The 22112-nt window shown below is 40.4% G+C and overlaps 1 protein-coding gene across 3 annotated transcripts in view; it reads left to right on the top strand.

The window, feature by feature from the left end:
* Positions 1-503: 503 nt before the first annotated feature.
* LOC128758554 (WD repeat-containing protein 7) overlaps positions 504-22112 on the top strand; it is a 57465-nt gene continuing 35856 nt past the window's right edge. For 2 of the 3 annotated variants that reach the window (XM_053864631.1, XM_053864613.1), the window contains exons 1-22: positions 504-665; positions 1439-1610; positions 1758-1864; positions 2159-2237; positions 2318-2492; positions 2813-2889; positions 2974-3093; positions 3237-3382; positions 3454-3556; positions 3870-4014; positions 4471-4589; positions 4783-4915; positions 6430-6650; positions 7294-7489; positions 8533-8747; positions 12246-12479; positions 12878-13171; positions 13327-13523; positions 16067-16164; positions 18627-18752; positions 21070-21188; positions 21264-21387. In XM_053864631.1, coding sequence (XP_053720606.1) covers positions 1452-1610; positions 1758-1864; positions 2159-2237; positions 2318-2492; positions 2813-2889; positions 2974-3093; positions 3237-3382; positions 3454-3556; positions 3870-4014; positions 4471-4589; positions 4783-4915; positions 6430-6650; positions 7294-7489; positions 8533-8747; positions 12246-12479; positions 12878-13171; positions 13327-13523; positions 16067-16164; positions 18627-18752; positions 21070-21188; positions 21264-21387 — 3187 coding nt within the window. In that variant the 5' untranslated portion in view covers positions 504-665; positions 1439-1451. The remainder of the gene's footprint in view (positions 666-1438; positions 1611-1757; positions 1865-2158; positions 2238-2317; positions 2493-2812; positions 2890-2973; positions 3094-3236; positions 3383-3453; positions 3557-3869; positions 4015-4470; positions 4590-4782; positions 4916-6429; positions 6651-7293; positions 7490-8532; positions 8748-12245; positions 12480-12877; positions 13172-13326; positions 13524-16066; positions 16165-18626; positions 18753-21069; positions 21189-21263; positions 21388-22112) is intronic. The other variant, XM_053864621.1, reaches the window with a different exon arrangement.

Here is a 22112-nt window from a genome sequence, read left to right as displayed (position 1 = left end):
CTTCTTCCTGCATGCAGCGTGGGTTACGTTCCATAAAAATTGGATTTTTGTTCTGTCCTTCCGAGGTTTGGTTTTATAATATGTGACTTAGAATATTAAAATATTCTATAAATAAACACAAAAAAGGGATGTCTACTGAATCCACTACTAATTTACTAAACAACTTAATAACCTCTTGCAAGTTGTTGAACAATAGTTACCATATTGCAACACGCAAATGCTGGTTCTTGTTTTTAAAGTTTTTTTTTTAACGTTTAATAACGTTGGTATAGTTGTATCATTTCTAAAATTTTGCTGTGTTCATTTTATTTTGAAGGTCTAAGCTGCTTGACTCAACAGTCACATTTCCCTGAAATTATTTGAGTGCTAGATGGCAAAAAAGAAAAGTTTTCATTCAACTGATGTTTGCTATTGGTCGTAAATGGATGATTTGACTGACGTGATGGCGCTTTGCAATAAATAATGCCGTCTACATACTCTTACTGCGAAGGCCATAATCGGAAATGGTTTTGCTTGTCTTGTGATCACCTGACCTTCGTGAATCGGCTTCTAGGTGGAAGAGGCGACCGAGAACATTTTAGTGACGGTTTTTATTTGGCGTTAAGCGATATTTACTCAAAAGGAGGTCCACTACGATAAAATGTTCCAGTAGATATCGATATATGGTGCGTATCATCTCGTTTTCGCTTGTGTTTTGATCCTGCTATCCTCGTTTGTTACCCGGAAATGCCGACATTGCAGCTGTAGTAGCGCAGCACAGCGTCAGATGTGATGGAACATGTCAGGATAGACAAATATAGTCATGTCGCTGTTTGTTTCTGAATTTGAATGCCTCGATTAATGACGCTTAGATGCATAGATTGTGAATGCATCATGTACAACGAATATTAACCGAGGAATGTCTATCTACGTAGTCTCTTGCCTTGAGGTTCTGAAGTTAAAATCATACTTATTGGTCAAAAATAAGTAGACATCAGCTAATATTTGGTAATCTTTTGGTTCTCGACGTTGTTCATTAAAATATAACGGCCCAGCAAGCTAAAGCTAATTACTTCATCCAACAGAATAACGTCGTGTTTGCTGTGGTTTTCCTAGTATTTTTCCAAATGTACTGTTTAAGAACAGTTACACTTCCCTCAAATGAAACTACCGGAAATCAGAAAAACGCATCTACATCTGTACTAACATAGCACATTTTCATGATGGATCCTTGCTCAAACGTTAGTCCATGCAGTATACAGACCTTGAGGAAAGCCAGGTATAACAATATAAAGTTTAAAAATGGAAACTGCAGACTGCATAAAAGGTCCAGTATTTAATTCTAGCCATCCATCCATCCATCTATCTCAGCTCAAATCATTGATGATATGAATGTCTAGCCATGGTCAAGTTATTGGTGATATGATTTTCTGCTGTTTGTGATTTCTTGCTCGACCAGACAATCTGCCAAAATGTCTGGGAACAACCTGGTTTTACCCATCGTGCTGTGGGGCCGCACTGCTCCCACTCACTGCATCAGCAGCCTGCTCGTGATGGACGATTTTAACACCATAATCACCGGCTGCCATGACGGACAGATTTGCCTCTGGGATATGACTCCAGAGTTGCAGGTACCCTGATGCTATCAACTTACTGAACCTGAGAAATTATGACAAACCCATGTTCAACTCGCTGATGCAGTTGTTTGCTCCATATTTTTGGTTACATATTTTTCAAATTTTAAATCAAACAAGTGTTATACTTTTGTAATGTTGCAGATTTGTCCCAGAGCCATGCTGTTTGGACACACAGCCTCCATCACATGTCTCTCTAAGGCCAATGCATCCAGTGATAAACAGTACATTGTCAGTGCATCCGAGAGTGGGTGAGTCCGTTTTGATTCTTACAGTCTGTGTGTAGTTCTCAATCGTGCTGAATGATATATTGTGATCCTATCTATCACGATATTAAAAAGTTAAAAACATTCACAGTATTAACATCACAAAAACAACGATGTTGTCACCATTTCAAGATATCCAGCATGCAATATTGAGATGTAACATTTTGTATGATATTGTTCAGCCCTAATTCATACCCCAGTTTGCTGTGTCTACTCTGTTGTGTTGTAATGTTAAGTGCCTCTTCTCGTTTCTGACTTGTCGTTCTCTTTGGTTTTCAGAGAGATGTGTTTATGGGATGTTAATGATGGACGTTGTATTGAGTTCACCAAATTGGCATGTGCCCACACGGGCATCCAGGTGAGACCTGATAGTGATGGAAATCGTACAATTTCTTGCACAGTTTTTAGTAACTTCATCCTCTCACTGTTGCTGTTCAGTTCTATCAGTTCACAATTGGCACCCAGCGGGAGGGGCGTCTCCTTTGCAACGGACACTACCCAGAAATCCTAGTGGTTGATGCCACCAGCCTTGAAGTGCTGTACTCACTGGTTTCAAAGATTTCTCCTGACTGGATCAGCTCCATGAGCATTATCCGGTCTCACCGTACACAAGGTGAGAGACATGTGATGAAGTGGGATCAAACACTGGAGAAAAAGAGAGTCATGAAGAAACACCATTGATCGTCATTTCAGCCCCCACAACATTATTTTACACTTTAGTGGTGCACATTTCATTCAACATAGTCTAGTAGTCATGAATTCTAATGTCCTGTTCATCCTGTTTTCATTTGAATTAATGAATTTTTGTTAATACGAACAAGCCATGACTTTATTGATATATTTAGCAGATGCTATTTCCGTATTCACGGTTATTAAAATCTACAAACATGAAAAGGTTGTCTGATTCTTCTATATCTTCCGTTCTCTCTGCAGAGGACACAGTGGTGGCTGTGTCTGTCACTGGTATACTGAAGGTTTGGATCATCACAGCGGAGGTCAGCAGGTTGCAGGTATAGAACTGCAGACTGTATGTGGAGGTGTTCCTTGTTTTAACGAAATACACTCTGTGAATTGAAACATATCCTTGTTTACAGGACCTCGACCCAGTGTTTGAAGAAGAATCCAAACCCATCTACTGTCAGCAATGTCAGAGCATTTCCTTCTGTACCTTCACTCAGAGCAGCCTGCTCGTTGTCTGCTCGAAGTACTGGAAGGCAAGAGGATGACTTTTGTTTTGTAATAATGTAAACGTAGAGTCATAAAATAAGTTAGACCTCTGACGAAAGGGTTTATGAAATGACTCTTTTACATTTGAAGAGGTGCTGTTTGCTTCATATTGTGTGTCCCTTTGCTTCAGGTGTTTGATGCAGGCGATTATTCGCTGCTGTGTTCAGTGCCCAGCGATGGTGAGCAGGCCTGGGCTGGAGGAGAGTTCATTGCAACAGATACAGTCATCATTTGGACTGAAGATGGCAAGAGTTACATCTATAAGTTGCCTGCTAGGTATTTATGCTGTTCAGCTTGTTGGAACTAATGTGCGCCCATGTTCTAACTACTCCTGTGGATTGTTCTAGCTGTGTTCCTGCTAGCAAGCATTTCCGGAGTGATATTGGGAAAACTCGAGAAGGCATGACCCCTCCAATGATCTACAGTGTTGCTGACTGCTCAGACAAACAGGTTCCACCTCATATGTTCTGTTGAAACATTGAAACGACACACATTTTGGTTAGCCCAGATGAGTAAAGCTTGATTATTAACATCAAGTGACCCTTTTTACCCAGAAGCTCATTTAATTTTTGTTTATTTACAGTGTTGGAAATGTCACTGTCTACATCTATGTACATAGTTGATCGTAATCACCCATGTAAAACCAACCTCATCAAAGAGAGGGGCCATTTAAATGGTTCATAATTGGTTAAACTGCTAATCCTTTGACTTTTTCAGGTGTCCACACTGTATTATTCATGTGTTACTCTCTTCCACACTGAAGCTCCTGATTTGCCCACCTGTAACTCGGTTTTTCTTTGGTCGACGAGAGCCTTTCCATAAGCTCCTGATCCAGGGTGACTCTTCGGGCCGGCTCTCGCTGTGGAGCATCCCAGAGTGCCCCCCCCAGCCGAAGACTGCAACTGCCGGTACAACTGCTTATTTTGCCCTAATTTGAAATGATTGCATGACATAAATTTGCTTTTTTATCTGGTTATATACTGCACTTGACTCATTCCATTTTTACTTCTCTTTTATTTGTCTATATGCCCAAAGTTTTGATAAAATCTCCCAATTTATACCCAAATTGAAGATGATTTGAATGAGATTATTTTTACTATATGCATTTTCAGTGAAACTAAAAAGTAATTAACTGTGGTTGATTCGTCACCAGAAGCCTACTCTCTGTCCATATTGAATTTTCAGATGGATTTGAGTTTACACATACAACTTTTCCAGCACTTGTGGCTTGTATGAAAATTCTTCACTTATGTGTCAAGGCAGAGTGATGAAAATGAACTCAGATCATTAAACTTTTGTTGAATTCTGCACATTTGTCACCTTTTCGTTTTTTGAATTGTTGTCTTCTGTTTCTTATATTTTAGGAGAGCTGCAAGTGTCATCCACCATCAGTCTTCAGCTGGCCTTTGACAAGCTAACACCTGTGTCTTCAGGCATCATCGATCAGCTCAGTGTGCTTCCTGGCAAAGAGGAGCCCATTAAGGTCTCAGACTATTGACCTGTCAAAGCAGAGAAACGTTAATGACAGTAACACATAAAAATTTGTGCCTCAGTTTGGAAGTCGCATAAGCTGGGTCAGCATATGCAGCACCAATGCCACATTTAGTAAACTTGTGATTAAGAAGAAGTAGTTTAACTCGTTGTATTTGTCTGTTTTGTGTCTTTTGTGTATCCAGGTGACGGCCAGTGTCTACATCCCCTCCCAGGGTCGGCTGGTGTGCGGGCGGGAAGATGGAAGCATCATTCTCGTCCCTGCAACTCAAACTGCTATCGTCCAGCTCCTGCAGGGGGAGCACATGCTCAGAAGAGGTGAGGGGGTGGTACAAGTGGTGATGTCTTCAAACTGTGCTGTTTACATTTTTATTGCTCCCCTGAACTTCAAAATACTTACATATGACAATTCCAATGCTTGTAACCCATGCAAAGAAAAAAACGTCAGAAATGATTCCCTAATTCCCATAAACAGAAATACCCTTTAACTCCCTGACTCAAAAACTCAAAGCTGCAGTCATTTCTGCTTCTACGTGAAACAACATGAAAACAAACCATATGTGTGATTTTGAAATCTTTGATGAAAAGGTGTTCAGTCCTATAGCATGCATGAGAAGCCCTCACCTTTTGATGAAATTTACCACTTTCAAGCTAAAACTGTGTGTAGGAATCATGCAGATTTGATGAGAAAATATTGAGGAGGGCGGCAGGTACTGTTTTTATTCGCATGTGATTTATGAGCCACTGAACTCATCAGGTCACCCACACAAAAACACTCGCTCAGACTCCGCTCATCTACAAGTCTGTCTGTTCCTGCCCTTGGGAGCTACACAGTTACCAACCAGCTTGCACGACTTGCCATCACCCCGGACACTTCTACACAGTATAATAATGAAAAAGACGGTGCTGCGTCTGTCCCTTAATCGTTTCTGAAGTTGAACAGTAATGAACCGAAAAAACGTGCAATCTTCTTACGAAGCACTTGCTGTGAGAATCTTGTGTGTTATGGGAGTGCAGTCACTCGTGAGCACTGCGGTTCAGATCAGAAAGTACACTCCACCTGAGTGACTGAGTGACTCTGATGTCGAAAGTGCAACATAAGACCAACATAAGCATCTCTTGAACTAGTGTTGGACTATAATTGTTATCTGCCGTGATTTTAATGGAACTGTTTTTTGTGTGTTTTCAATAGCATGCACCAGTTAACCTGATTCCGATGTAAATAAAATAAACATGAAAACACATTCTCTTACTTGGATGTGAAATGTCTAAAGAACATTTTGAGTTTTTAAGCTTCTGTGAATAAGTGAACATTTGCGGGTTTCATCATTTCATTTCAGTTTGATATAAAATAATGGAACTGCAGAGGTTTCCACGACATGGAATAAAGTATGGCGCACTGCTGCAGCTTAAATGAGAGGCGTCGTGCCTCCACAAAAATTCTGTCTTTTTAAAGATGAACTCTCACATGATCAAAGGTATTTAAACGAAGTGGAAACATAAAAACAAACAGATCTCCATCTGCGTCAGAGAAGAGATTCACACCTTCATTTTGTGATCACAAAAGGCTTACGAGGTTAGGTTACAGTTGATGTGAAAGTACACTAACACTAATACAAACATTATTTTTGCAGAGTGGGTGTTTGTGTAAAAGGATGCAGCTCTTGTTAAACAGCTGAATGCTGCATTGAGATGCAGCTAGGACTGTTCATGGCTTAAACTTGGGGGCAAGGTCTCAGTAAAGCGGCTAGAGGTGTCCTTTCATGATGAAAAAACTCACACCCTCTCACCTTTTCATGCCTGACATTGACTGTCTCTCAACTGCCCTGCAGGCTGGCCACCTCACCGCACGCTGAGAGGTCACCGGAACAAGGTCACATGTGTCCTATATCCATACCAAATCTCCCCACGTTACGATCAGCGCTCACTTGTGTCTGGAGGAGTGGACTTCTCTGTTATCGTCTGGGACATTTTCACTGGCGAGATGAAGCACATTTTCTGTGTCCACGGAGGGGAGATCACCCAGCTTATAGTTCCCCCAGAGAACTGCAGTGTAAGCTTATTTTTAGTTGACTTTTTATGTAGTTTTGTAGCGAGGTTGTGTTACGGTGATCGTGATCATCATTAAGGATGCACCAAACATTCAGCCACTGAAAATTTTAAACAAAAATGACCCAAAAGTGCATTTTGACTTTAAGCCAAAAGACTTTTACCTCCGAAACAACGTGGCTGAAACCGCATGTTCTGATGATCTATTTCTGAGAAAGGCCCAAAAAAAGTGGTATCCAAGATGTGTGAAATTACAGTAGGGGTGCATCTGAAAATAATTTCTGTATGTTGCAGTTGCTGCATGCTAAGCCGTAAGATCAGTCATGAGTGAGTTTAATGTTAACAACACAACAGTGTGTTTTGAAATTCTGTACGTTTTGCATTGCACATTGTTGAAAAGCCATTGCTACTCACAAGTCTTCACAGTTTTTAGATAGATTTATTGTTTTGATGCGTGAATATTACTTTATGTGACTGTAATGGATTGAGTTAAGCACATAGCCATCACCACAAATGCAACAGTACAAGTAATTGGCTTAATAGTTCTTTCGGTGTTTTGGTTTTGGCCAAGACATTCCACTTGGTGCATCCCTTGGCCTTCTGCCTGTTAAAATGTGGAATTAATGTTTCTTTCCTTGTCTCCTCAGACTCGAGTGCAGCACTGTGTGTGCTCGGTGGCCAGTGACCACTCTGTCGGCTTGCTGAGCCTCAGAGAAAGGAAGTGCATCATGCTTGCTTCGCGACATCTTTTCCCAATCCATGTGATCAAATGGCGACCAGCAGATGACTACCTGGTCGTGGGATGTTCTGATGGGTCTGTTTATGTCTGGCAAATGGACACTGGTGAGAGAATAAAAAAAAAGCCACTTATGTGTTCCAAATTTTCATGTCAGGGTTATTGTAACCAAAATGGTCACGGTTTTTATTAGACTGAAATCAGCTTTACACACCTTAGATACCACTATTGGTACCACATGTTTGCTGTTCCTAGACATTTGCGCACTGGCTGTGATTTATGTCATCACCACATCCGGTTTTGGCCGTGTTGTTTCGGTGGTATAATTGTTTTGGCTGAAAACCAAAAATGCGCTTTTGGGCCATTTTTGGCCAAAAATTTTCAGAATGTTCAGTGCATCCCCAGTTTGAATAAATTCCCTAGCAGTCAGAGACTACTATTTTTAGTGATAACTGAGGCGGAACCAAACTGAAACATATATCGTGGACGGAAAATTAATATTACTCTATCAGCGTGGAAATAATTCTCATTTAGAGCTTTTCAAATCTACCCGTAGCATTTCAGTGTAGTTTTTGGTCATTGTGTTTTTAAAAGTGTGAGAAAGTCGTTTCTGTGGTCATCATTGCAGCCATCATCATGACCTGGCGGTCTGCAGCAAATGTTGAGAGCAACCGTGTTTGTGTCTCTGCGTGCACTGATAGATTGTATTTCTGCGCGATTGCTGGGTATCTGAGTGTGAAATTAAGAGCAGGGTGTGTGTTCTCAGGCGTTTGACACCTAATGGACTAACCCTCATAAACACGCAAGCTCACACACAGGTGCATTGTGGTGTCACTGCTCCTCTCATTCAGTGCTTTCTTTCACCAGCAATGACGGCTCTAACCCTCTTGATGTCTGTAAAGACAAGATACATGGGAATGAGTGGTGACCTTAAGGAACCATTGAACACAATTGGTGACAGTGATGATAGTCAAGATGAGCCAGTGAATAGTAGTGAAACATAATATCAGGTTCATTTTATTGCTAACCTCAATAACTCCAATAGTTTTATGATACTGTCCTTAGAGGAGCACTACAAAGGTTTGTAGTTGTAGTTGTAAGTTGATTCATAGACATCTTGTAATTGTTCAATCTGCTATTGTGTTGGCAGGTGCTTTGGATCGATGTGTGATGGGTATAACTGCGGTGGAGATCTTGAATGCCTGTGACGAACTGGCTCCGGCCACCGTGGATGCCCTCAGCCATTCGGCGGTCAATTTAAAACAAGCAATGACGCGTCGAAGCTTGGCAGCGCTGAAGAACATGGCCCAGCACAAGCTGCAGACTCTTGCTACCAACCTCCTGGCTGCGGACAATGCTGACAAGGTACAGTTGCTCAAACATATAGCTGAGCAGAATGTTAGTGTGTGAATAATTACTAGATTATGATAGTTCGACTCTGTGTGTGTGTAAAAAAAAAACCAAAACATATATATATATATATATATATATATATATATATATATATATATATATATATATATATATAGTTTTTTTTATAATACCTGTTAATTCACGTTGTATTACAACATGCTGAAAAGATCCTGTGTTTGACAGTGGTGCTTTGATACTGTTAATGTGGTCAAAAGAAAAGGGTTTGTCCCCAAGTTATTATTATCATTATTATCATTTTATCTGAATGAAAACTGCAGGACTGCTCTCTGTTTTTTTCCAATGTTTCTTTTGTTTATCCTCCTCCCTTGCTCTGCACTCTTCTCACTTGTACACACACAAAGTTTGTAGTCTCTGTTGGATTACTGGCTGTCTAAGACCAATTAAATTGGCAGAGATGAATTAAAGGTTAACTGCTAGGTGAGCGAGAGTGTGTGTTTGTTGGTCCTCTGTACACAGTGGGTGTCAGTTTTAGAATGTGTCATGTCAAGTTGCTCCCAAAGTTAAAGTGGTGGTAGCTGAAGACAAACATGTTTTTACAGTCGGTTGTTGGGGCTTAAATCAAGTAATGAAGATGCTGTTGTATGTTTACTTTTGCCAGTTCGGTTGCTGCTTTGGTCTTCTGTCATAGAAGAATCTCATGCCCTCTATGCTTGCATTCAATTGACAAAACCAAACCAAACCAAACCAAAGCCTATTCCTTTCAGCCATCCTAATGCGAATAAATGTTTTCTTTATGTTGTATATTTTTTATGGTAGTGTATTTTTTATGATCAGAAACATATTGTTTTGCAACCTGGATGACAGATGTCTGGATCACCATGTAATGTAGTCTTCTCATTTGTATGCATTACATGTTGTATGTACGGATTTATATATAAATTTATGCTCGCTTAAAAACTACTAAAATCCGTGGTTGACTCTGCCAAGACTGTGTGAAAAACAATTCTGACTTCCTGTGTGACAGTAATAATTATAATATATTCATTCTCAAATGAATACTCAAATACTGCAGAATCGAAGTTGTTGAGTTCACGTGTGTTAGAATCAGAGTACGGTCAAATGCAGATGTTTTCTGTTTAAAATGTGCTGCAGAATTCAGGTCTGATTTACCAATTCAAGACAGGCAAACATTCAGAGAACGTGTTGTTCACATGTCAAACTCCTTTGGTCCGATTTGTTATGACTGACTAAAGCCCACCCACACCAGTTCTCCCAGCACATGAATTATTTGTGACTTAGTGTTCTGTTAAACTGTCAGTCCAGGTTGATTTTACACTTGAGCTGCATCTCAGCTTCTGCTGGCATCCAAGCCCCTCTAGGTAACCTTGTTTTTCCCTTTCCTCTGGTGCGTGTTGCTTTTATTGTTGCTGTCTCCTGGGTCTCTCCTGACATAACTGTCCATAATCACAGTTCTTTCCTGGAAAGGCCAACACACTGCAGCTTTTTTTTCATCAGAAGAACATCACCGTTACAACCTTTTGTGGCACACTGTAGTGTATCATTTCATCGTCATATTCCCACAAATTGATGGTCAAACAAACTACCAACTATCTGCCATGTGAGCATCCCATGTCGCCCCCTGCTGAGTCTAATAATACATAATGACCATGAAATGTCAGACAAATCACCTAGCAGCTGAGAGCAATCCCCTGTTGGTGTATTGTTCATGTGGATGTGTGCAGGTGTGTGTGGGTGCGACTTCAAATGTGCAACTTTGAAATAATGTCCTCTGGATGGACGTCTTGAATATAGTTATAATTTAACAACTTAAATTTGCTTTTGTGTTTCGAGATTAGCATAGTTCGTGGTGTATAATATTGTTAGTTACTTACATGTGTTTTGTTTAAACCGATTTTGAACCCATGAAATATGTCTCAAGTTTAACCTGTAGATGGCAGTGTAGATACGTCCTGCGTTGCGCTGGCCTCCGACCAGTTTGTGGACAGACCACCACCGGCTTTGTTCTGCCCAGATTCAACAGATATTATAAATATTATAGTAAAGTGTGTGAAGTCGATTAAAAGGTTTTTGTGCTGCACATGCTTCATGGCAGTATATTTGAGTTGAATAATATTGACTCAATTGTATTATTGCCCAGCTGCAATGAAATTGTCATATGCTTAGTTTAGATTTCTGTTAGATTGTTTGTGATTTTGTGTGTTTTTGCCTAGTCTGGGTTTTCTACAAAAAGCAACTGCTTCTTTATACAGTTGTATCAGGTGTTGACTGTTGCTCATGACCGCTGTTTATCAGTTGTATCCAGTGTCTATTCAAATTCTCATCACATATATGTGTTAAAGTCCTGGGACTCAGGAATGGCTGACCATTTTAGGATGTTGAGGCTAGCTTTATGATTCCACATGCATTCAGAAATAAATAATCACACCTTGCCAATGGCAATTAACTACTTCAGTGACATTCATTTTACATCATTAATTTTATGATCAAAAATACATATTGTACTACAAACGTTGGGAGTAGTCATGTGCATGAATAATGACTACTGACAGTGAAAGTGATTATTCAGTCAATATATTTTGTTATCATTGTCGCTGCATTAACAATCATCTTAACAATAACCTAAAATTACCGCTGTTCTCAGACGTTCTTTCCTTCAGGTCAGCAGTAGCTCAGTCATTTGTAGCAGACAATCAAAGCACGCAAACCATCCAGCAGATTATGGCTTGTGTATTAACATTTCGCTAATATGCCGATGTTCACATTAATGATATATTTTTGTATGTAACCAGTCATTCCTCACAAATATTAATATTTTTAATATTACAGCTGATCATCTGCCAAGTGGTCAGATCACTCTGGTGGCATTGCAGCACAAACTCACAGAGCAGTGAAGTATTACAAATATAAACACATCTTTTTCGAACACGTATTATTTTCATCACCTGATTTCTTTTTAGTACATCAAACCTGTAGTCACTGTCATGACCTCAATCTATCTGACACAAAGAGGCAGCCGATCGTGTGATTGCCATCATCATGTCCATTCTGGTCTAAAATGCCTCACTGTCCTAAGTGTGTCATCATCAGTAATATTCACCTTTGCCTCCCTGATTGTTTTCATGTAATGTTTGTGTCCCCGAGACTTGTGTAATAGAACCATCTGAAATATTTATGCCTCATGACAGATGCTCTTTTGTGTGTCTGTTTTTTTAAATGCTTTCAAGAAGGTTTTACCCGCCTTAGTCCAAAAGTATTTTTTTGAGAAGCCTTCTGTCAAGCCAAATATATAGTTTTGTCTGCTCTATCATGTCTCAGTGCTGGGATGGAACATTAGCTATTCCATTGTCCAACAATGTCTCCTAAGACCTTTAAAAGCAGCTGAGTCCTTTGTTACTGTATCAGACAGCAGGAGAGAACCACTTTTGTCTTGTCAGTTAAACAAAGTGTCATCTCGCCTCTCATTTCTAGGGTAACCTGCCAAAGTACTCCCACAATGCACTTGTGGTCCAGGCAATGAAAACCAACCTGACAGACCCTGACATGCATGTGCTGTTTTTCGATGTGGAGGCTGTGATCATCCAGCTGCTGACCGAGGAAGCCCAGAGGCCAAACCCCACGCTGGTGTCTCCAGAGACCCTGCAGAAGAGCCAGGCCGGCGCTGACAAAAGCGGGTCTTTCCTGGCCAATAAAATCTTCAAGCAGGTCAGCGAGAATCTTCAGCAGTGATTAGATGTTAGCTTTGGATTTGATGTCTAAAATACTTCATTTCTTAGTTTCTTGTTTCTTCACTGTACATGTTCTAACTACTGTTTATGACATTATGAGGCTTATAATTTTAGTGTGATTCAAATGTAGACGTTGCTTTGTACGTGATTGTTATGAAGTCACTCAGTTGAATGTAGAATCGCTCTTCTTCTTTACCACCTACTACACTGGATATTCACAGGAGCATTAATATGGGAAAACGATCTGAATATTGAGACTGGTTTGTCTGTAAAGCATTATACATTGTTGAAAGTAAAGTGCAAGAACACACAATTGACTTTATGTCTAAATTGCTATTACATTTAAGGCATTTAATACCCTTATCATAACAACAGGTGAAGGAGACAATGAAGGAGACAATCAAGGAACACCTCCTGGATGAAGATGAGGAGGAGGAGGAGGAGATGAGGAGGCGTGAAGAGAAGTCCAAGTCCCTGAGTCTGCTCGAATACAATCTGACCATGGACACGGCCAAACTGTTTATGTCCTGTCTGCATGCCTGGGGCCTAAATGAACAGCTGGATGGCATCTGTCTGGAGCGTCTTGGCATGCTCAGACCACACTGCCCCATCTCTTTCGGGCTGATCTCCAGAGGTGGTCACATGTCTCTCATGCTGCCCACTTTTAAGGTACGACTTCTTCAATTTCCTCATCCAGGAGTCTATCTGATATCAGAGAAACTGTCAGTAGGAAGCCAGATGAAATGTTTTTCTTAAAACAAAACTGCTTCGTAACTTCCAAATCATGTTACTAATTTTGGTGCATTGATGTTTCCGTCTCTCAGGAATCCTTGCTACGGCAGCTGTCCATTGCAACAGGTCGAAAATTGACGCTGCCAGATATCGTGGGAAAAGGAACTTACGGTTTATCTCGAGCTGTTACCACTCAGCATCTGCTGTCGGTCATCTCACTGGCCAACACTCTGATGGGAATGACCAATGCCACCTTTGTCGGGGAGCACATGAAGAAAGCACCTGCAAGGTAGTCTCAGATGTCAGCCGTGCCCGGAGAGCATCTTGTCTGTAAAACAATATTTAAAAAAAAAAATCCTTAAATGGCACATTTATCAGGTGAAGACCTGAACTTGTTTATTAAAAGTGAATATTAATACAATAAGCACAGGAAGCAAATGCTTCTAGATGCTCGTTTAGTGAATCTCATTGAACTTATTGAATTGACTTATGCAGTCTTTTATGAACAGTCTAGTTAAGTGAAGATTGAAACAATAATTTGAATAATTTTGATTTTCCACAGCTTTAAAGATAAGCATTTCTAGTTTGTGTTCAACTATGCATAGTTCAGAGTTTTGGTCCTGTATTGGACACAACAAGATCCCCATATCCTCTCACTACAAGCTGCCTTAAAAATTCAGGTTCGTAGTAGTGGTGGGCTGAGGAGGTTTCATGAAACAATCCTCATTTTCGGAACTGGTGCTCGATGGTGCTTTCGGTTGAAAAATGATGGGAGGTTTCATTGAAGCAGTTGTTCCAATCCAAACGTTTTAGCGCTGAGAGCGACATCTTGTGGCCTCTGAGAATGGGGAAACAGCCCCCCCCCACTTATGGTGTAACGATAGTAATATTTTAAGTGGCGACTTTACAGAATTCGATTGTTTTCAACAATGTATTTAGCCATAGTTTTATTCAAAATTACATTTCAAATGGAAAATGGACTCCATACAAGCGGATGCTCTGTGCTCCTTTGGTCTTCTGGGTTTTGGGGGAGATCAGCAGTGAGATTCTTCAATTCTGGAAGCAGCAGATTCAGGTTGAATCAACAACACACCAGTCACCAGCCCCGTAGAAAAACAAGATAACAAGCCGAACATGGAAGAGACACACAATGCGGCGCACATACTGGATGAGAAGTTACTTTAAGTCCAGGCGGGTGTGCAGTCGATTGTTTAGTCCGTCTGAGCTCTCATTGTGTTGTGAAAGATTTAACAGAGAGGTCGAGGCCCTGCTGCTACAACAGCAGCACAACATCATTTCATCAGCACTGCACATAACACTGCAGGAGGAACACATTCCCAGAAGAGGAACAAGAGTAATTCAAGTTGTCTGTGTTGAATTATCAAGATTTTGATTCATCTCAGGAGAGAAACCCATGTGTCCTGGTGGTGAGCTATTTATTTGATGTCTTTATTGTGTAATGTTATGTTTTTTTAAAGCATAGTACAAGTAAAACTTGTTGTTCGCCATTGGTCAGTGCTCTATTTAAAAAGTTTTCCAGTCTTTTGACTGGTATTTTAGACCATAGCCTTTCCCTGCACACTGAGGTACATTACAGCAATGAAAATAAAACATGCTTTATAGAAGAAGTTCCAACTTGTTTGAAGTGATAATAACAGAATTCTACTTCAATGTTGCGTCCAAATCAGAGGGGGCGTTTGTGCACTCGAAGCGCTCTCCCCAAATCTTAAATAAGGGTCTCCTGCCAGGAGCCGACGGTGCGCTCAAGTCTTGCACTGGTGAATATTTGAAGGTGTTTGGGTTTTTGGCTTTTCATGTCTGCCATCTCACATTTATGACAGTAGAAAAGCTTCTTCCTTGTGCGCTGCAGTTGTAAAAGAGTATTGTTAGTATTTCATCACAACATCCCTACAGAGGGACGGAGCTTCACGAGTGAGTTCAAGAACTCTTCAAGATTGAGAATGAGAATCATTGAACTTCCCCTGTGCATCTGTGTGAATTAAGACGTCCACAAATGTGATGAAGACATCCGGTGTAATGAGTCCACTGAAGTTTTGTTTTTCAGAACACAACTGATATTTTTATCATATGCATCCACCCAAAAACATCTTTTATAATCTATGAGTTTATTTTTCTTCTATCTATTCTCAAATATTGCTTTTTGAGATGGGAGAGAACAACTGGATTTGAAAGCCATCACTGATTCATCAGCTGCAGGCAGTGTGGACAAAATCATTATATCTCACATCTCATTGAGTGGAATGTAATCCGTGACGCTGACAAACAGCACACTGATCAACAGTTTTCGTCTTTACGGTTTAATATTATATCCTATTATCTTTTCCGATACTTTCAAAGTCTACGCTTACATTTTTAAAAAATAATTGTTGGAAATTCAAATAAATCTTATGTAAGCAATAATTACAAAGGGTGTGTTCAATTTCTTTCCTTGATAAATATAAATATGTATATAAATAATTATTATTATCATAAAACATTTTAAATGTATGTTTTACAGTACTACAAATGTGTTCTTTTCCTGATCATTTAAGATTACTCAGTTGGTGCTTAGCAACAGTTATTGATCAGTCAAATGATCATCGTATTGGAAATGTTGATCTGTCTCTGAAAGTTAGTCGCCTCCGGTCTGTTCTGACTTAGGATCACGTCTTCTAGTCAAAATTCAATAGACTGGGCCCTGTTAGGACACACTCACACATACTCTTTGTATTTGTGTTTCCGTCTGCATGTGTGTGCGGGTGCGCACTGGCCTTCCTTTCTCAGGCTTGCTCCTTAAATATTTCATGCCTAATCTTTGTGATCCACCTCCAGGCCTCCCAGACCAGGAGGAACCCCGGAGACTCCTCGGAGGATGCCGGCCACCCCCCCTCAACCCTCCAACCCGGCGCTACAAGCTCAGATCAAACAAGGTAACTACAAAAGGAGGGGGCGCTTGCTTCACGCACCCCTGGGGCCCTGCGGGGACGGTGTAAGGGAGGGGGCAAGGGGTTTGATAATACAGCCCATTGGCAATAAAACCCACTGTGAGCTAAAAAGCCCATATATCACACACGGAAGCTGCTGCCGTTTTCTTTTCAGCAACTCCTCACTTGACTGCACTGTTGATCTGTGAAATGAGAAACAGCTGCAGTTCGACCTTCACAGCTTATCAACATGAGTATGGTCATCAAACTAGGTAACATTCAGATTTGATTCTTTGAGGGTTGTAGAATTTAGTTGCCTTTTTTTTTCTGCGCTAAATCCATTGACTGAAAAACATTCAAAAACGAATATAGATTTAAGATACTGATCTGAGTTGGTCTACTTCACTGTAGTGACGCCGCCATCTGCTATGACACAAGAACACACACACAGGTGCGCACGTGCACAAAGCACCCAGACATGCTGCCCATTACCCTCCACACTTATTTCTCAATCTCAGAACAGAGAAACACACTTCATCCACACATGTGCCATGGGTGGCACCCTTGTGTGTTGGGGTGCAAGGCGGAGATTTGTGCTATTGTCAAGTCTTAATGGAGGCCAAGCGTGACAAATGCCCGGACTTATTCACGCCACACGCCTATTCAGTCCTATTCAGAGGGAAAGCTTGGCCTTGACCTCTGTTCAGCTCTTCAGTACAGCCTGGTGTGAGTGTTGGATTGGATTTTATTTTATTTTTTTATAGCATTGTTTCCCGAGCAATTACAACTTGGACCCACTTTTTGGATCCAGTAACAACCCAAGGTTTAGTTTAGAGACCATCATTTTGATTGCAAACTGCATGAGCGTGTGTGTGCAAGAGTCTTTTGAATGAGGTGGTTAACCCCTTTTAGGTCCTTTCAAATGCAAATATATAATATGCGGCTAGGGGCCCTTCACATACTTGATGCACTGGAGGGCCATCTCACCATCAGTGTTTCATATTTCAGTCTTTTCATGAAAGCGGTGAGGTCTGAATTTTCAGTGTGCTTCTTGTAACTCCTTTTATGTTCCATGCTTCAGTTCAGTTCATGCAGAGATCAGTGTTATAAACCATGAGTATAATATAATTTATTTTAAAATCGCTCACTAGAAATGGCTCGAGATGAAATAGTTATGTCAATGACAGCAACTCGTTTTAAGTAATCGCTGTGATTAGTGCAGTGATCATAAGAACAGGATATGCACCGACATTCAGTCATCACTGCACCTGATATGTCACACCGGTGAAACTGGCTGTCTGACCATCTCTTGTCCCTTTTCTCCTTTTACTTTCTCACATCTGTGCTCTTCAACCAAACACTGCATGGCTTCAGCCTGCTTCCCTGTGCACCAACACTGCTCACATGACTATCGCCAGTATTTTGTTTTCTTGCTCATCTTCTGATTTCACTTTTCTTCTTGGCTATTTAACTGTTAAATGTGGTCTCAGTGCATAATCTATGTTCTTTGTGATTACATGTTAACGTTGTGATCCTGTTGCTGTTATTTGTGTGACGACATTTGAATAATTGTGAAAAGTGTTTTTTTTAACCCACTCTTAAAGGGAAAATAACTGGTATCACACGTTTCTGAGTTTTTTTTTCTTACAAACTAAAATAAATAACCTGTTATTCACTTAACAGTTGGTTTGCTTTTGTTTTGTAACACTTTATTGGTCATACAAAAGTTTGCTTTTGGAACTTTTCCTTTCGGGGGGGTGTCAGAACTGCAGGGAAAACCTATGTATCAAGCTTTTGCTAACATCACTTCTTTCTATCTCTCTCAAGTGCTTGGTGGGAAACTGTGTCAGTGTGCTATTGTGTGCTTTTCAGTGTTCCGTTCGTTCAATGGCCTCTTCCTCGACTTGTGTTCTCAAGGTTTTGCTATGTTCTTGTCTTGAAACTGATCAAAACTCTGATATTTCAAGGTTTCAGCTGAAGTGATCTCCAATTCATTTTCTATAAAAGTCACTAAGCCATTTACTTAATCTAGTTTTGGCCCAAAAATTGGTACTTATTTGGCAAAAAGTTCAATTTATTTCTTTTTCTGAATACATAATTGCAATGTGACAAACCTATCAAGTCACTGTCCATCATTCCATTTTTGTAATGTAAAAATATGTATTATTTTATTTTATTTTGTCTTTATTAATTGTATTGACTTAAAACATAATGAGTTTTTGATTTGCGTTGTTTTTGATAAAATAATGATAAAAAAATTTTGATCTCTTATTTTTATCACTTTAATCATTGTCATCTTTGTTTGTTTTTTTGTGACGGTGTACGATTGCTGAATTTCCTGCTTTTCTTTTTCTGGTCAGCAATAATTTCTGTCTTCCTTTTGCTTGGATATTGTGTGTATGTGCCGGATTGAATCCTTCTAATGTCCTCTTCCTCTTGACTATTTTTCTCCTTCTCTCCTTTACAAGCTGCTGTAGCCACCAACCCCAGCACTGCTCCTGCTGCTGTGGCCATGGGGCCCTCTGGGGCCCTTCCTCAGGGGGCCCCAGCCTCCCCTGGCCCTGCTTCACATAACATCCCCTCAGTCAATGAAGGTACTGACTGAAATGAGGCACACAGCTCAGGGAAAATCTTGCAGCTGCATTCTTCCCTCATTTTCTTCTTATCTTTGTCGTAGAGATCTTCAGCCTCCTCCTTCCCTTCCTTTCTACTTCCTTTTCCATTCAGTTTCTCTGATAATTTCATCAGTTGTCTGTCAAATTTCTTAGATCCCATGAATTTATTTTTTGTGCATCAGTCTTGGATTTTTCAGATCCCATGCTGAGTCTCGGGTTTCTAGCTGCTGCTGGTCTCAGTGTTTTTGTCCTTGTTTTGTTCACAGCATTGTCTTTCTTTGTGGTTATCTGTCTGTCTATCTGCCTTTTGTGTTCACTTCACTTTCAAACTGCTCTGACTTGTTTGTATTTCTTCTTCAATTTAACAGTCTTAATGATGAAGTAATGCTTTCTGAAGAGTCCATATATAAACATGGTAAACAAAAGTGACACACCGAGTTGTTTGAAAGTGAATTGACCACACCTCCAGCTGGTGGTGTCTGTGCAGCAAAATGTTGTCTTTCTTTGTGATGTTTGTCTGTCTTGTCACTTATTCTGCTCAACGTGTGCATGCTTTCCCCTCCGAAGACACCTAAACAAGAAAAATACACAATACATGAAAACATATTTATTGAAAAGATTTTAGCAGATGGATAATATTCAAGTTAAACACAGCTTCTTTATTGCACTCACAGCCAACTTTATCATGTCTACTTTCCTCCCCCCATCAAAGGTCCCTTACTTTTTGATTGTGAAGCTCACTGGTTCTAAAACTTGGTGCTGAGTGTTATTCATATCAACCTCTGCGGCACATTTGTTTGCAGCACACCCAGCACTATATTCTTTCTGGTCCTCCTCAACCAAGGTTGTACTCTGTCGGTTTCATGTTGGCCCTCTTCTCATTGCTGACCCGTGTAGTTTTCTGTCAACAGTCAACTCATACCCCATAGTAGCAGTCGTAAAGACGAGAACGCATTTTTAGCTCAATGTCACAAACGTGTCATCTCCTCTCTAATGATTTGTATTTTGAACTTCGGAAAGCCACCATGACCAGGCCATCATCTGCTACAGTTAGGTGTGTTTGTCTGATTCAAGTTATGCGTAAGTGAAGCTATTGGAGTCCGTGTGTTTCTTTGAACCAAACACAGGTGTTTTAGGTGTTAGACAGATGAGTACATTCCATAACAAAAGATACGACTGGTAGAGATGCCAGTAAGGGCAGTATTGTTACACCTTTACTGATGGGCTACTTGACAAAATTCCATCACTATCTCCTCATTGTATAGGCATAGCCAAGACAACACCTTTTTGTATTGTAATTTTCCTTCAATGCACTCACATATGTATGATTTAGATGAAATGTGGAGATCCCTTTCTTGAGACCGTATAATAATAATACAATTACAAATTATTATAATAATAATACATATAATACATATCGCCATGAGTCTGTTTAATTTATTGTTTGCATAGACATATTAACTGTTCTTCTAACTGTACATTTCAGTGGCAGAGGTAAGTTAGTCATAATGGCCATAGCAAAGAAATATGTCCACAATTTCTTTGCTGTTCACAAGACTGTTGATCGTACAAGCACACTTGCATACATGTGTCATTTGTTTAAACCATATATTGTACAAATATATGTGAATGATGTGCTTGGTCTAGTTGGTGCAAAATGCAACTTGCAACATTTATGGTGTGTGCTGTTTGCTACCAGAATTTATGTAAAGTGAAAATGTATCTGACACAGAAACTTCAGCCCTACTCTCAAGTAAAGACTTTACATGTGACTGTCGGACAGTAACACACGACTGAAAGTATATGGCATAGGCACAAACATTCACTCATGACCACTTCGGGAAAATAAGAGGCAGAAATGATAGCTGCTTTTCACTCTGCTCCCTTCTAATCTCTCTAATATGTAGGATGAAATGTTGGCTACTCTATGTTCAATATGTCTGAAACAATGGCATACAATGCAAAGTCATGTAAGTCAAGTAAGCAAATGCAGCTATAATAGATTACTTTTTACAGATTTTTAGTCTACACAATGGTGGTATATTTTTAGACACACATGGTATATCACATTCACAAACTGGACTGTTTCCAGCCTTATACTGTATTCTGGTGTATAAATATAACCTCCATGGTCCTGAGTGGTTTGAAGTATGAAAACATTTGACATATTTAGAGATCATGCCCCTGAAGCAACAGTGCAGTACATCTTATTATTAGTTATTTTAACAGGATTCAAATATTTAGAATGATCACCTGTGTTGAAGTGTGTGTTGTTTATGTGTGTATGTACACTCAGGCTGGAGCCAACTGGCTGCAATGCACTGTGTCATGCTCCCTGACCTTCTGGGGTTGGACAAGTTCAGACCTCCACTGCTGGAAATGTTGGCACGGAGATGGCAAGACCGCTGTCTCGAGGTAAAAAGGCACATATTTAGAGAATCAAAGTGTCACACCAGATGATCGGCATTATAAACCCAGTTCTGGTTTCAGGTTCGGGAAGCAGCACAAGCACTTCTGTTAGCCGAGTTACGAAGAATCGGTCAATCCGGCCGCAAGGACACTATTGACATGTGGGCTCCCTACCTGCCGCAGTATGTGGACACAGTCAGCTCCCGTAAGTACTTAATGTTTATGGACTTAATATGATGGTCCACTGAAGAGTCTTGCACAGTTTCTTTTTTTATACTCTTTCTGTCATGCCTTCATTTGTAAAATATCCTGTCACAAGTTGTCTACCTCACTGTCTCATTATATGCCTCCGTCTCTGTGTGTATTTCCTGGTCCCTCGCTCTGTCTATAGTTGGATTGCTGATGGGAAGAATCACCACCTTCTCTTACTAGAAACACACATCTAAAGCGTGGGCATGTTTTGTGTGTGTGTTTTCAGGAGTCGCCTTATAGTTGCTGAGGATGCTAGGGTATGGTCTCATGGGATCAGTTGCCAGGGAAACCGGCATCGGTCAGTGTTGTATTACCACAGCACTACTGCAAGTGGGGAAGGTGGGGGAGTGATGGACGGGTGACCTCGGGGGACTGTGGAGTTCTGGGGCGGGGGAGGGAACAGAGCGAGAAAGATAGAGGGAGGTTAGAGGGTGGTTAAATTTGATCCATGCGAAGCACCAGAGGACAAGAGCAGACAGTAAGATGACTCCAGCTGCTTCTGGAAATCCTGGAATATTATGGTAAAGTCTGGGAATGCGTGGAATCCTCTAGAGGAGCCATTGGAACCTGAATCTGACATGGTCTCTGGTCATTGTAGATGAGAACCCACTGTCTAATATTTTGTTTTCTATTTTAGAAGGGTGTGCTGTCAGTGCCAAATTTTATTGAACAATTGTC

Source organism: Synchiropus splendidus, chromosome 1 (assembly GCF_027744825.2).
Source record: "Synchiropus splendidus isolate RoL2022-P1 chromosome 1, RoL_Sspl_1.0, whole genome shotgun sequence".
Classification (NCBI taxonomy): domain Eukaryota; kingdom Metazoa; phylum Chordata; class Actinopteri; order Syngnathiformes; family Callionymidae; genus Synchiropus; species Synchiropus splendidus.
The sequence above is the reverse complement of the archived record's forward strand: the minus strand, read 5'-3'. Positions and strand labels throughout refer to the sequence as shown.